We start from the raw sequence: 14225 nt of genomic DNA, 5'->3' as shown, positions 1-14225 counted from the left end.
TTATTAAACTTACTGGTGACGGCAGAACATCACTTGTGATTATTACCTAAGGATCAGTGTATTAACTCAAACAGATGAGAAAAATGTATTCTATTGTTACTGCAGACGACACAGAGAAACTCATTTATTGAAACATTATGGGACTCTCCAAATGTTTAGATGTCTAGACACGTATCCATCGGTATCATCGGTGGAGGTGTCTGATTGGTCCCAAATTGACTCTGCAGCACGACAACGAGCTCACATACTTCAGATAGATACATAAAAACGAAATCCTATTTTTATCAATATTAATTATTATATTTAAAAAATAATTACTTTGCTAAATATAGGGTTTTATCTCGGGTCCATGAGTTTTATTTAAGAAAACCTTTTCTTAAGGTTTTCTTAAATAAAGATTTCCCTTTAAGTGATGAAGGGAAGAGTTCAGAGGTCAGGCTGTCCCTCATAATTTGATTTATACATTTTGTATCCATAAAGTTGACATAGTTATTAAAATGCCTCTCACCATATTCACCATTGCTTGACAACCATTACATTTTGTTTTCAGTACAGTTCACTGCTACAGTTTTGAGGGACTGGGGCGACGCTGCAGATAAAAAGCAGCAGAAAACTACAGTGCGGGTCCGGAAGAGGAAATGGTTTGTGCAGAGGTCACCGGGAACCCGCGGTGGCAGCCGGGACGTCGGCGGACTGTGTGCCTGCGCTGAGGAGAGGTGCGTGTCCCCAGTGTCCGCTCCGGTCGCCCGGTTAGGAATGCGCCTCACGAAGCCGGTGTGTGCTGTGATATTCGGTGAAAAGCCCGCGGGGACCGTGGTGTGAGAAGAGTCATGGTTTGGCATCGCTTGTACCTTTAGTGTCTCGGCTTTTGATTCATTGAGCTATCTGTCGTTAGCCCGCTCCGTTGATTCATAGCACGCTAGGTCGGGAGCCTCCGTCTGTAGCCTACCTGTTAGCCTGTTAGCTAGCTAGCTAGCAGCTAGTCCGAGTGCGCTGCTGGCCGATCCAGTCCGACGGGAGAGGACCAGGCTTACTGCTGAACACGAGCCGGTTGTTTCCGAAGGACGAGCTGGTGGTGGCTGGCGGGGGCCGGGAGAAAGCGACGGGGTGGAAGTGAGTAAGGAGCGGCTGATGAGTTCAGACCAGAGCGGGGAGCCGCCGCTGCTGCAGGAGGAGGCCGATCCGGGACCGAAGACCGGTGGGAAGGACGAGGCTCCGCTGGGGAGCGAGGGAGGGTCAGGCGGCATGGTGAGTGAGGCCTTCTCTAGCTAGCTAACGAGCTAACACTAGCTAAGTGGCTAAGTGGCTGCTGCTCAGTAAGGACCTGTTAGCACAGTACACCCCCCTTCTAGTGGGGGGAGCGAGATTTATCAGGCAGCAGCAGCAAATATGAACTGAAACAAGACACACGATGTAAGATCACACGTTTCTGCTCAGCTTGAACTTTGTGACTATTAGCTTGTAATTACACGGCGATGTTATCAAACCCCCCCACCCCACCCCACGGCTCACACGGCAGCACTTGTACAACTGCTGAGTTGCAGCCGATAACGTTGCAGACACACGGGCAGGTGATTTTTACCCTCTTCCATCAGCCCGATCTCCTGCTAATGCTGCTCCACCGGCTAACGCTAGCTTAGCCCCCGCCACCAGCGAGCTCATTAAGTAGTTTGCTGAGTAATCATTAGCTGATAAGTTAAGTTATGACACAGCCGTGGGGGGGGGGGCGGCGATGTTGTTGGGAGCGGACAAACACTCACTCGAGTTGTTGTTTAATTTAGTAAATGTGCAAAGCTTCGACTATTGACCGAAGGATGAAGGTTCATTCAGCCTGGTCTTATCTGGTAGCTAACGCTCCTAGCTAGTGGGCTAAGCTAGCGCAGTGACATGCGTTGCTAATACCTGGCCTGTGCGGCGCAGCGCGGTCAGCTGACACTGCTTGGCTCGGCACGGCCCGTGACACAGAAGCATGCATTGTAACCATGTGTCAAGTTGCACGGCACATAAATGTTAGCTGCCACAGTGAGGCCTCCGCGTTTGACACGTCCATTCCCGAGTTATTGGCAGAGAGAAGCGTGTCGGGGCATATTGTGACTAGCAGCTGTTCCTGTCAGGCCCAAGTGCTTTTAGCTCAAATACAGGGAGTGGATCTTCCACCAGGTGGAGAGTGACCCTGTGAAAAGAGGGAGCCGGTAAATGTGACAGTTACTGGCGTTTCAGAAGTTACAGCTGTCATCTGGTCCCTGCTGCACAAAGCCACAATCCACAGTTAGTTCACCTCAGGGTGTGTGTGTGTGCCCCTCAATATGTTCTGTATGTGATCTATTCCTGGCCACAGATCTCTGCAGGGTCAGGGTTTTCTCCTGCCAGTCCGCAGCCACTTTGATACAGAGACTCCGAACCAATCATTGAAGAAAACTCAATTAGAAATGTCTTGTTTCAAGTCATATAAAATACTACCTAAATTATTTTTTTAAATCCAGTTATATCTCGGTGATAAAACAATATCCATAATTATCACAATATAATTTCCATTAATAGTAAACAACAAAAGTTCAATATGTATCTATATAAAGCTTATGCATTGTGTAAGCACAGTGGGGAGGTACGATACATAATTGATCGACCTCAGATTTGCATATTGTTTTGCCTTTTACCAAGTGTTTGTCGTTCTCTGCTCCTAAGGGAGAGTGTAAAACTACAATCTTCACCCAGGAGCCAAAATCAGTCTTAAACTTAAAATAAATCATAATGTGACATTTGTCATGATGAATATTGCTATCGACTATTTGAAAATTAATTTCTTGATATAATTCCCCCCCCCAGCTTTGTTGTGGCCACATTTATTAATGTGGCCATCCTGGTTGTACAAAGTCTTAATCGTTCTCCTCCTCTAGGTTAATTAGGTAATAGCCTCTGTTGTTGACAAGGGATTGTGGGGCCCAATGTGGGCACATTTCATTGTACTTCTCTGGTTTCCAATTATATGCCATGGATGCCCAGTGGTGTACAGGTGTTCCTGCCAACATCGAACATAACGCCAGGGGATTTTATTCAGTAATACAAAGATGTAGTGAAATCAACAGGGCTGGTGATGGTCGGCTGTAACCTGCATGACCTCAGTCCCCTGTGGAATATAGTTGGAGACCACATTTTTACCTCCTTGTTGCCTCGTGTCTGGTTTCTGTGTATATGTCACTGCTTTAACGTTTACTTTAAAAACAAAAAGTAAAGTTTGATCTCACTTTCAGGTGAACACTCAGGACCTGGGGGGGGAAGGGGTTCAAATATTTAATACAGTTAAGTGCAGCATTTTCAAAACTAAATAGTTATTTGTTCAAAGTTTGTGGTGAGATTAAACGACTTGCCTTTAAGCAAGTACATGTTTTTGAAGATAAATAAATTAGTGATCTCGGTGTAGTGGTAATTACAGCACATTTGGTTTGATTCAGATATAAACTGTCAAACTACGTTAGTCCAATTTAAATAATTCTGTTTGAAATGTTTGATCTAAAATACAGATTTTTGCTTGTAATATTTAAATGACTTGCACTGTCCTGATCCTGTTGTTTTTGCTTTGAAGGTCACCTCTAAGGGCGCCGGTTTGAACCCAAATGCCAAGGTGTGGCAGGAGATGCCTGTGGTTCCCAGCGAGGCTCTTACCAACAGTCCTCATTGGCCCACCGCCGACATGAGTGAGGGTGAGATGCACTTCCACCAGCTCAATTAAACATCTTTCAAAAAAAGACCTAACTGGTTGTTACAGAGCGTTACAAGTGTGATCAAAAATATTTTCTTTGGAAAACAGAACATTGTCACATCCGTGTCTTTTGATATAAATACTGACTTTCCTCTAGTTGACACTTTAAGTAAAACTGTTTTTTACGTTTTCCTTAAACATCTTAACTTTATCAATGTCAACCCTTACTACTGCATGTATGGCCTTTCAAGGCAGGCCTAAAAACTGAGTGGGCTATCTGTTGTTGGTTCGGAATGAAACTCACTACCTTTTTCACAGGTTATTCTGAGCCATCGTCTGCCGGGTCCAAGCAGTTCACTGTGGGACTCACGGCCCTGGATGACAGCAGCTCCACAGTAACAGCTGAGATAGCAGTAAATGGAATGGACCCTCCAGAGTTGGGCTTTTCCCCTGCTGAGTCCACCACAGGGACGCCAGGTCAGTCACATCACATCACATGCAGTTGTGTCTACACACCAACTGTGGCGGTGCAACTAATGATTATTCTGTTTCTCAAATCATTTATTCATTTTTATGTGATCTAGATGATAAAGTTTAAGTGGAATATAAAGCTTAATATGTGCTTAGCCAATAAACTGTGTGGTTTCCCGTGTTAACATATAAATACAGTACTATTCTGTGTATTCCCTAAAAAATATCAGTTCTCCTTTTTAAATAGACTTTATTAGATTTTGTCGCAGAGAAATGTTGCATACATATAGAAAAAAGGTGGGAGTAACATTGAAACAATAAAATATGGTAGAATCTCCTCTTGATCAATAAAAGACAAAGTCAACATGTACATTTAGTTATATTCTCCACATTATTCCAATTTATAAGTTGATCAAATGCTAGGGCTTGAGGGTCCTTTGTTTAAGAACAAGTGATCTATGATTTTTCTGCACAGTTATTAGTTTACATAATTCACATCAATGTTAAAATCAATAGATTCAATTTTTTCTCCAAACATCTTGTCACCTGACTGTAAAAGCAGGTGTTCGTGTTTCATCTTCAGAACAGTGGGGACAGCTTTCACAGATGCTTTAACTACTTATATTTTTAATACATATTTGGTAGTCGGAGGAATCAAAGTGTTTATAGGGGAAAATGCCACCGTAGCAGTCATCACAGTTTTGTGTACATATCTTTACATAACATCTCAATCTAGTCAATATTTTTGGTTTTTAAAATCATTTTTATAATCACTGTATATTGGTTTGTGGTATGATATAGAATGTCTTGCTTGTCCTTTGTCTTCCAACTCAATGCCCCACCAATCCACATTGCTTTTCCTTTAATACGCACTATCCCTGTGGGAGGAAAGACGGTTGATAAAAATAAGTTTAGTTAAGACAAATGTCTAAGTTATTAAAATTCTAGTTCAGTAGCATAATGATTTATTTCCCCATTTTTGTAATTCTTCTTTTAAAGATTGCAGCACATTGACCAACCAGTCAGGTGGTTTTAATTCCAGCTCATCACCTCAGCAGGTGATTTCACTGAGCGCTAATCAGTGGTTCTTTGTGTGAAGCTAATGAAAACCCGCAGGCTGCTCACTCCACATCCCACATGGTTCAACTTTGACAAAGGTGCAGCAAGAGAAGTTTAGAGCACACACACCTTTGGCCACACATAACCTGTAGAGTCATTTATATCACATACACCACACTCACTCGCAGATCATCTGTGTGACTTGGGAATGATTGACACACATGAAACCATTTTTTGACTTTTTTTCAGACTAGTTGTGATGTGTGTCATGTGTTTCACTTGTTTCACTTGTCTTGTACTAAATGTAATGTACATTTCACTTCTCACCACTGACATTTTGTGTTTGTGTCTCAGTGGAATCCAAAGCTGAAGAGCAGCCCATCTCCTCTGAGAATCTGCGAGAGTCTCTGAAGAAAGAGCTTGAGTTTTATTTCTCTAGGTAAGACGAATACGCGCACAATACCTTTTTATACACCAGAATTCATGATGATGGACTCAACGTTTCCCAAGTCAAGAGAAAGCTAATCTACATGTTTGTGTAATTTTTTCTTTTTTAGAGAAAACCTCTCAAAGGATTTGTACCTGATGTCCCAGATGGACAGTGACCAGTTTGTTCCCATTTGGACTATAGCCAGCATGGAGGGCATCAAGGTCCTCACCACTGACATGGACCTCATCCTGGATGTGTTGAGATGTAAGTGAAAAGTTTTGGCTGGTGCATGTTAAAACGAGCTGCATACATTTGTGCTGTATCTACATTTAAATACCTTGAATTTCCCTCAGCCTCTCCTATGGTGCAAGTGGATGAGAAAGGAGAGAAAGTGCGCCCTAATCACAAGCGGTGCATTATCATCCTGAGGGAGGTCCCCGAAACCACACCTGTTGAGGTAAACACAACTTTACAGTCAAAACCATATTTAATTTGAATCATCACATTTCTGTTCATGTTTAGCTTAAGTATGAAACCTTTGTTTATCTAATTCACAGGAAGTGGAGTCACTGTTCAAAAATGACAACTGTCCAAAGGTGATAAGTGTGGAGTTCGCACACAACAACAACTGGTACATCACATTCCAATCAGACACGGACGCTCAGCAGGTACTGCCGGTCAATGTTCAGTCCACATCTCACTGTCTGGAGTTTTCATTTATAATGTTGCACCATGAATTTGTCTTTTTAAATCTCTTCTCTGCTCCCATAGGCATACAAGTACTTGAGAGAGGAAGTAAAAACATTTCAGGGAAAACCCATCATGGTGCGTCAAATAAAAATCCCATTGTCATTTTAGAAAGGCCTTTTGGGAAGTTGATTTTTGTTTTACACATTTTTCTCTTCTTCCTGCTGACAGGCCAGGATAAAGGCCATCAACACATTCTTTGCAAAGAATGGCTACCGTAGCATGGACAGCAGCCTGTACGCTCAGCAGTCCCAGAGCCAGTCACAGTACAGCTCCCCCCTCTACATGCAGCATGTCTATCCCCAGCAGCAGTACCCAGTCTATGGCATCGTACCTCCCACCTGGACGCCTTCTCCTACACCGTATTTCGAAACTCCTTTGGTGAGACCAACTATACCCGTGGTTTTCCTCCGTTGAAAACCTTCTCTTACAGATGATTTTGTACCGGTGCATCATCAACAATTCAAAACATAAATCTGATGCAAGAAATTAACCTTGAAAGCCACATTGTGTGCCTGCAATAGTTGGAGTCTCACCTCACAACATAACTGCATAATCATTTATTAGTCATCACCACCTTGTTTGTTGTGATGTCTGTAGAGAGATGCAGTGGGTGAATTTAAATGAGTCCTTCCCTTCTTGCAATTTGAGTTGTGAGTAGACATGAACACTGTTTTGCATAACAATAGGTTAGTCAAAATATTCAGTATTTTCACATCCAGAGCAAACATAGTGAAATTTAATGATACTGCCAAGTGTATTGTCAGGAGCTTGTTGTTGTTGGTGAGTAATAACTGCACTGGCTGTTGCATGAAATTGGATTTACCAATACTACCTTTTTTTCCCCCCTTGTGCAGGCACCGTTTCCCAACAGTAGCTTTGTGAATGGATTTGGCTCAGCTGGACACTACAAAACTGGCTCCAGTTCTCTTAACATCACTCGCCAATTCAACAGGAACCGGTGAGGACTTCTTATAATACTTATTATTTTTATTCTGCCTCTGTGCTGGCGGCAGCTGTGGCCAGAGGCTTGACGTGTTTCGGTTGTCTGTCCGTCCATCTCTCCCATTCTTGTGAATACCCAGTCTTGGGAATCACTTCAAATTGGGTCCAAGCTTTCTTAAATTTCTTGAAGTACTCGCAGCATACGAGTCTGAACTGACATTGATATAAAGTACAACTTGACCCGTCGGTGCAGGCAAACAACTACAAGGCCTCAGTTTTAGTTCCAGTTGACATTATATAGTTTGGGCCTAAATCCAAGTCTGTCATTTTCTGAACGTGTTCAAATTGGAATGTGTTACCACCTTGTGTCGTCATTTACATAAAGTTAAACAGTGGACATCAGATCATCTGCTATTGTCTAAAGATAATGTACCCCCACCAGGGAACTGTTGTTCACTCCCTGTCTTCTCACTGTCCCCACAGTGTCCCCCTCTATTCAAGAAAGAATGTAATAAATGCCTTCAGGTACCACGACTATACCGTATTATAAGCTTCATCGCTACCATCATGTCTTATCATACTGCAGCAGCAAATGACTAAATCCATTACGGGGCCCATGCCTTTTGCCAGTCAGGCTTTTGTATACTTAAATCTTTTTTCATCACTGTGATAAATTAGTGTTGCCAGGTAATGGACATCCTGGATTTGTCATGTCATTTGATAAACGTAGGCTTGCCTACTAAATGGCAGCAGCTGCTATCTGATCCTGAGCAATTTGCTTTTTCTAGTTATCGTCACCTTGGCTTCAAAATATCCTCTTTGCTTTTACGTTATTGCATGCAATGGTTTCGTCCATCACAACTAACCATCCATCTTATTGGTTCATTGTTTAGTTTTTGTTTGTTCCCTAGTTTCACTGCTGCTTTCGTTTTCAGTGACTGTATTACCATATGCCATAACAAACAATAGCTGCGATGAGTTTGACGCAGAGTCTAGGTCAGCTGTCGAGCTTTAATCTGAGTGCTTTAAATCTTTCACAAAGAGATGACAACTTTGCAAGTTTGTTAAGCGTGAAAACGCAGCTTCACAAAGACGTAGCTCGCTGCACTCTTCCCAAGTCAGACCTGATGATGAGATCATTATGCGCATAGAGGGAAACTAGGGAGTGCGGTAACTGGCTTTGGTTCTCTCTTTCTCTTTCTCTCCTTTGTCCTTTCCTTTCATTTCTCTCTATCCTTCCCTTCCAAAGTTGGGTGCTTCACTCCCTTCCCAATGAGCGTTCAGATTATGAGATCTGAGGGTCAAGACTCAAGAAGATTAAACCATGTGAATCAAGCTGCTCGAACAATATCTGCCTCAAAGCTTTATTAGTGGTTCATGAATATATCAGTAGCCTGTCGAGGTCTTACATGGGTGTTGTCAGCTCTACTCAATGACTGACAGGTTGCAGATTGCCAAACAGTTTAAATTGTAGCCATTAGTCATCACTGTTTCAACCAACCATGAGCATAAACGTCATCCAAAAAACCCTGCATGTTAACGTTTACCCCGAGCACACAGAATGCTGCCTCATTCCCCCAGCAAGCCATTAAGCTTCAGTTGGTGCCACCAGTGTTTCCTTTCAACTGATTTAGCTGTTTCAGCCTCCATCATCATAAAACTGTTCAAGGACCATAGAATATAGCAATTAGATTTTTTTTTTTATAGACATAACAGCCTGTTCGAGTTATCATCCTATCACCAGCAGTTTTCTCTTAGCCACCACAAGCTTGACTTATGTTGAGATGTTATAGCCCATTAAACAGATTTGCATAACTGCAATAGCTGCTGAACAGTTTGCAGAAAATTATGGTCCATGTATTTTTATATTTAACAACATTGGAAAAGTTACTTAAAACAGCATCGTATTCCTTTTGTTTATGCGTGCAAATGCATCACCTTACATCATTAACATGACGCAGCAGTTTATTCAGTACAACTAACCCAAACTAATGCTGTATAATAGAATAGTCCTTTAAATCCTACCCTTTGGCTTTTTTTCATTTTGAGACCAAAAATTAGCCCGTCATGCAAAAAGGAAAGGAAACACTGGCTGCAAGTATCTCTGTGCAGTTTCTTTTTTTTCTTTCTAAATATTGACCGTGCTCATCAAACCCTTTCTCCTCCGCAACAGAAACCACGTGAAGCCCCAGGTGAGGACAAGTGAAGTGACCGCAGCATCCATAACTCCCGTCTCCCTGGAGAGTCTGACCGGATTGCGCAGCCCACAGCCTCCTGCTCCTCTTGCCGCTGCCACTAACCCAGTCCAGACCGTCTCTGACCTAAGCATGGCGTTCTCACATCTCTCCTCCTCCTCTTCCTCTCTGGACCCCTGCGATGACGGTTGCATGTCAGGTCGCGGAAGGTAAACCTGTTTTTAGTTGCTGTCTGATTTGAGCCTGACTAATGGCTGCTGCTCATTGGTTGTGATGTGATCAGTGACTCTTGGCTAATCTTGAGATAATTTGAATTGCATTTCAGACGCAGCACAACCTACAGAGGGACACGGAGGAGGCGAGAAGATGAGCGGATTACGGTAAATGGCAGTTTCATATTTTCATAAAATCTTGTTGGTGTTTTTAAATAATGAACCATCTCCTGATCTTTCTGTTTGTTGGCTCCATTTCCTTTATCAGAGGCCTATACCATTAGCAGAGGTCAAGGTTTCTCCACCCAAGTTCGACTTGGCTGCCACCAATTTCCCACCTCTTCCCGGCTGCGTGGTCAGCACACAGGGGGAGCCAGTGCTAGAAAACCGGATGTCAGATGTTGTACGTGGTCTGTACAGGGACAAGGTAAGACAGCAAGACTTACAGTTGTAAGACATTCTTAAAAAGAAGACTTCCGTAGAGATTTAAGCTGCATGACTCCTTTCTTTTTATAGACGGATCAAGCCAATAAAGAAGCCACTGTGAGTCCAGCATCAGTCCAAGCCTCAGTCACAGAGGAGCCTGTGGCCGTCTCAAGTCCCGCCCCGGCAGCAGCTAAATCCGCCACACAACCACTCGGACCCTCGGCCCCTGGGTACGACTTCCTCAATGGTTTTAATGTAACTCAGGCCTCAGATGCCTCTATTAAACTCTAAGTATTAATATGAATTTCTGAAACTGCTCTGACAGGAATCGTCAGGAGAAGAGAGTTGAACGGGGAGAGATCACAGCACCAAAAGCAACCCCACGCGCACCTGTTCAGACAACTGTCAACCCTTCCTCCTCCACACAACCTGTGCCTAGCTCCAGGCCTCAGCCCTCTGCTGCCTCCACGCCAGTGACGCCCAGCACGCCAGCCCCTGCTGCAGCCCCTGCTGCAGCCCCTGCTGCAGCCCCTATTCCCACCCCTGCACAGGTGAGCATCTTATTCTTTGCAATGAGAGCCAACACATGGCATCGTTATCCACCCGATGATGACATCTTTTGAGCATAGAGGGAAGTGCGGTAGTGATCTGACTGGCTTTGGTTATCTCTTCCTCTTTTCTATCTCTCACTCTTCTTCAGTCATTCTGTCTATTCTTTCGCTCTTTCTTTCACACCACGAGTCCAGAATTTTCACTCCGACCCCAATGAGCGTTAAGATTATGAGATCTGAGGGTTTCATTATCAAGTTATTGTATAACTGGGCTTGTGTGCTACATATATCAAAATTGTGCTTTTTCCTGTCCTGGTTTAGGAGCCACGTAAGCTCAGCTATGCAGAGGTGTGCCAACGGCCACCCAAGGACCCTCCCCCTGCTGCCCCCGCCCCAGTTTCCTCCGGCACTGCGTCCGGTCAGCCATTGCGCGAGCTGCGTGTTAATAAGGCTGAAGAGCCGGGCTCCAGCGGTGGTCCTGGAGAAAAGCAAGAGAAAGCCCATGACAGGGAGGGGGGCTGGGAATTCAAAGAGAGCCGGCCACCACGTGAACGTGACTCTCAAGGCTACTATCGCAGCAACGGCCCCAGAGGCGCCGGGGGCCTCAAGTTTCGGGACCAGAGGCGCCCGCCTCCGGCCCGACGCCACTCTCCCCAGGGAGGCTACAGGCATACTGGCAAAGAGCAGAATATCCCACCAGTTTCGCCAAAGTAAAAACTTGATATGAATCGAAAAAATATGTATGAATATACATGGATATATATAATTATATAAAAATGAATAACATAAAAGCAACAACATTAAGGTAGCCACCTTCCCCCCTGGAACTTGTCCAATGAGAAGCTCCTAAAATGACTAAGACCAGGACATCCAGGACTAATGGGCGAAATGACATCTGAAGAACTTTGACGAGTGATTTGAAAAGGAAACAAATCTTTGTTTTGGCCTCCAGCATTATGCTTAACACAATTAAGTGCGATTTATCTGGAGGCCGTCTCATTTGTGCTCTGCTGGGGAAAGGTGGGATGCTGGGCCGCGTAAATGGCCCTCTACCTTTTTTTTGATTTAAAAGAATAGATGTTGGTCTGCAAGAACAATATGCACTAAGAAGAAAAGAACATGCATATTTGTCATGTACATATACAAAGATATCACTAACACGCAATGAGACATCAGTTTTTCTTTGTTTTGTTTTGTGTGCTTAGGGTTGCAAGTATGACTGAAGCGTTGACTGATGTCTGTATGCATTGATAGTGAAACAAACAAAATGATTGAAGTGCTACAGTGTGCTGTTGCACTGATGTAATGAAATGGATGATTTTTTTTTTTGATTTTTACATCAGAGATAAAGAATCATTGTCCTGAAACTGGACAGTGTGGTCTTCTAATGTATAATAATGAAATGTGTTCTATAGTGGTATTTTGATCCTGGTTCATGATTGGCTTCAACTGTAAGAGTCCGATATCAGAAACGTTAATGTTCGCCGCAGTCCCATGTGTGGTTTTGTTCGAAGCCGAAATCCACTTTGGGGTTCTCACTGGCCTGTCAGCCACGGTGAATCTGCTAGCCTGGTCCAAAGTTTTTTATGTTTCAGTTTTATCTTTGCTATATATCTGAAATGTTTTGGGTGTACCCACTCCAATGGATTGAAACTGTCATGTTGATAATCAGTCAGATTCTCTGTTTACATGTTTGTTTGGGTTGTAGGGTGATGTATTTCATGAGAGAGCGAGGAGGGGGGAAAAAAAGAAAAGGTTAACGGTAAGATTCAGTGCGCCTGGTGGCCTAGGTGAAGTTTGGCTTTTCTACATCATCACAGGATATCCAGGTTAAGCTTATATCTGTGAATTGTTCTTAACAATGGCATAGTGTCAAAAATAGACCAAGGAGTACTGTTAGCTGAGGATGATTGCTACGTAATATTTGGCAGCCGGGTTGTGAGTATACCGAGAATTGGAAAATTTTTCACGTGCTATGTGCCAGCTGCCTACGATCGTAGTGTGCTAGGATACAGTTTCGATTTTTATTGACGAGATCTGCTGAATAATGTAGTCTTGGGGAAACTTTTTGGCCCAGTGAAACTTGATTTTGAAGAAGCTATAGAAGTGTAGTTGCCTATGCTATATTATAATAACCCTTCACTAGAGATGTGTGTGGGAGAATGTAATTGTTCTAGTTGAGAAATTACAGCGGGAGGCTTTTGACAGCAGGATATCCACCTGATTTGTTTTGTGCTTTTAGGTTGAGTTTGCTGTGTTTTCTTTTTTTCTTTTCTTTTTTTTAACTTTTGAAAAACAAACAGGTTGACTTAGAATTTGAAGTTTGACTCACTGTATGTATTGCTTTTTAAGTTTATTTATTTTAAATCTGATGCGCAACGCTTTTCTCCCAATCTTGGTAGGCTGGTTTCCCCAAAGTTGTGTGAAATCGCATTGGCAAAAATAAAAACTCACACTTATGACATTTATTTACTGTTCCGAGATGTCAGCTGAGAGAAAATATTTGATGCATTGACTTCGGGTTTAGTAATGCAGTAAACGAGTAACCAATCACTGGGGCTGTTATTTTTTTTTATTAATGAGTATGAGCTGCTAGTGATTTAGTCTAATTAAATAAATGCACTAACTTGTTTTTAAAAGAATCTTACCTGTGAGTAAGGTGAAATCATTTTAGAAGCATATGGTTGATGTTGACAGGCTTGCAAACACCATCAGGAGATGCTTCTCCCCTCCATATGTTTTGGTTATTTTCTGTTAATTTGGGTTGTGGTGGCAAAAAGGAAATATAGTAATGGATCAACCAAGTGTTTGAGACACAATCCTAGAACTGTATGAAATGTCACCAAAAATAAATTATTTTGATTTGGCTCTCCAGTGTCATTTCTTTCTCCTACCTCGTGTTTGGTTTAACCAAACTGCCTTTTGTATGCATCCTTGAGTGAAATGTGTTGCCAGAAGTATATGAAGTGTAAAATTGAGAAGGTTAGTGATGGAGAAAATGTAGCTTGGTGTCTCAGGTCTGGCAGAACAATTTGAGTTATTCTTGGCGTCTTCAAGATCAGGGTACAGCTCAGGCTCTGGTTTCTGTTTGTGCCTGTCTAGTAGTATAACTCAGGGGTTCCCAAACCTTTCCATGCCAAGGACCCCCATATAGCGTAAGCCTCTGGTGGGGACCCCCCCATTTGTAAACATTTTAAAATTGCTTGTCCAAAATGAGGGCGAACATACAGCTTAATATATTCCCCTTATTTTTATTAATAACTAATCTGTCTTTTTTCTGTTACAAACATTCCTTGTCATTTCTGTACAGTAATAACTGTAAACATATATGAAAAGCTGTGTAATAACTGCTGCATTTGCTGGTTAGAGGCTCCTAATATTACGAATGAATACAGGGCAAGGTGATAACCCTATTATCAAGCTATAATTTCCATTTAAAGCCATGTAACAAGTCCAGATGTCTATTGATTATGAATTGTGCAAGCACAG

The 14225-nt window shown here is 42.7% G+C and overlaps 1 protein-coding gene across 3 annotated transcripts; it reads left to right on the top strand.

Moving 5' to 3' along the window:
* Nucleotides 1–671: 671 nt before the first annotated feature.
* On the top strand, nucleotides 672–13603 carry LOC118110368 (la-related protein 4). Of its 3 annotated transcripts, none has more exons than XM_035158037.2 (17): nucleotides 672–1248; nucleotides 3584–3701; nucleotides 4019–4177; nucleotides 5585–5669; nucleotides 5788–5924; nucleotides 6014–6117; nucleotides 6218–6328; nucleotides 6432–6485; nucleotides 6579–6788; nucleotides 7265–7368; nucleotides 7836–7877; nucleotides 9526–9756; nucleotides 9873–9927; nucleotides 10028–10186; nucleotides 10276–10415; nucleotides 10511–10736; nucleotides 11058–13603. In XM_035158037.2, the coding sequence occupies exons 1-17, from the start codon at nucleotides 1132–1134 to the stop codon at nucleotides 11448–11450; spliced, it is 2445 nt and encodes an 814-aa protein (XP_035013928.2). In that variant the 5' UTR covers nucleotides 672–1131; the 3' UTR covers nucleotides 11451–13603. The 3 variants fall into 3 exon arrangements, with proteins under 3 accessions (XP_035013928.2, XP_035013929.2, XP_035013930.2); XM_035158039.2 differs by lacking the exon at nucleotides 672–1248 and adding an exon at nucleotides 3277–3299; XM_035158038.2 differs by lacking the exon at nucleotides 7836–7877.
* Nucleotides 13604–14225: the final 622 nt, after the last annotated feature.

Source organism: Hippoglossus stenolepis, chromosome 6, assembly GCF_022539355.2.
Source record: "Hippoglossus stenolepis isolate QCI-W04-F060 chromosome 6, HSTE1.2, whole genome shotgun sequence".
In the NCBI taxonomy this organism is placed as follows: Eukaryota; Metazoa; Chordata; class Actinopteri; order Pleuronectiformes; family Pleuronectidae; genus Hippoglossus; species Hippoglossus stenolepis.
Note: the sequence above shows the minus strand (reverse complement) of the source record. Positions and strands in the feature narration are given on the sequence as shown.

What these genes read in the sequence shown, in the direction of transcription:
- LOC118110368 (XM_035158037.2), top strand. Translation starts at nt 1,132, where the DNA reads ATGAGTTCAGACCAGAGCGGGGAGCCGCCGCTGCTGCAGGAGGAGGCC. An exon ending in AGGGAGGGTCAGGCGGCATG is followed by an intron (nt 1,249 to 3,583) that starts GTGAGTGAGGCC and finishes TTTGCTTTGAAG; the next exon opens with GTCACCTCTAAGGGCGCCGG. An exon ending in GAGAAGATGAGCGGATTACG is followed by an intron (nt 9,928 to 10,027) that starts GTAAATGGCAGT and finishes TTCCTTTATCAG; the next exon opens with AGGCCTATACCATTAGCAGA.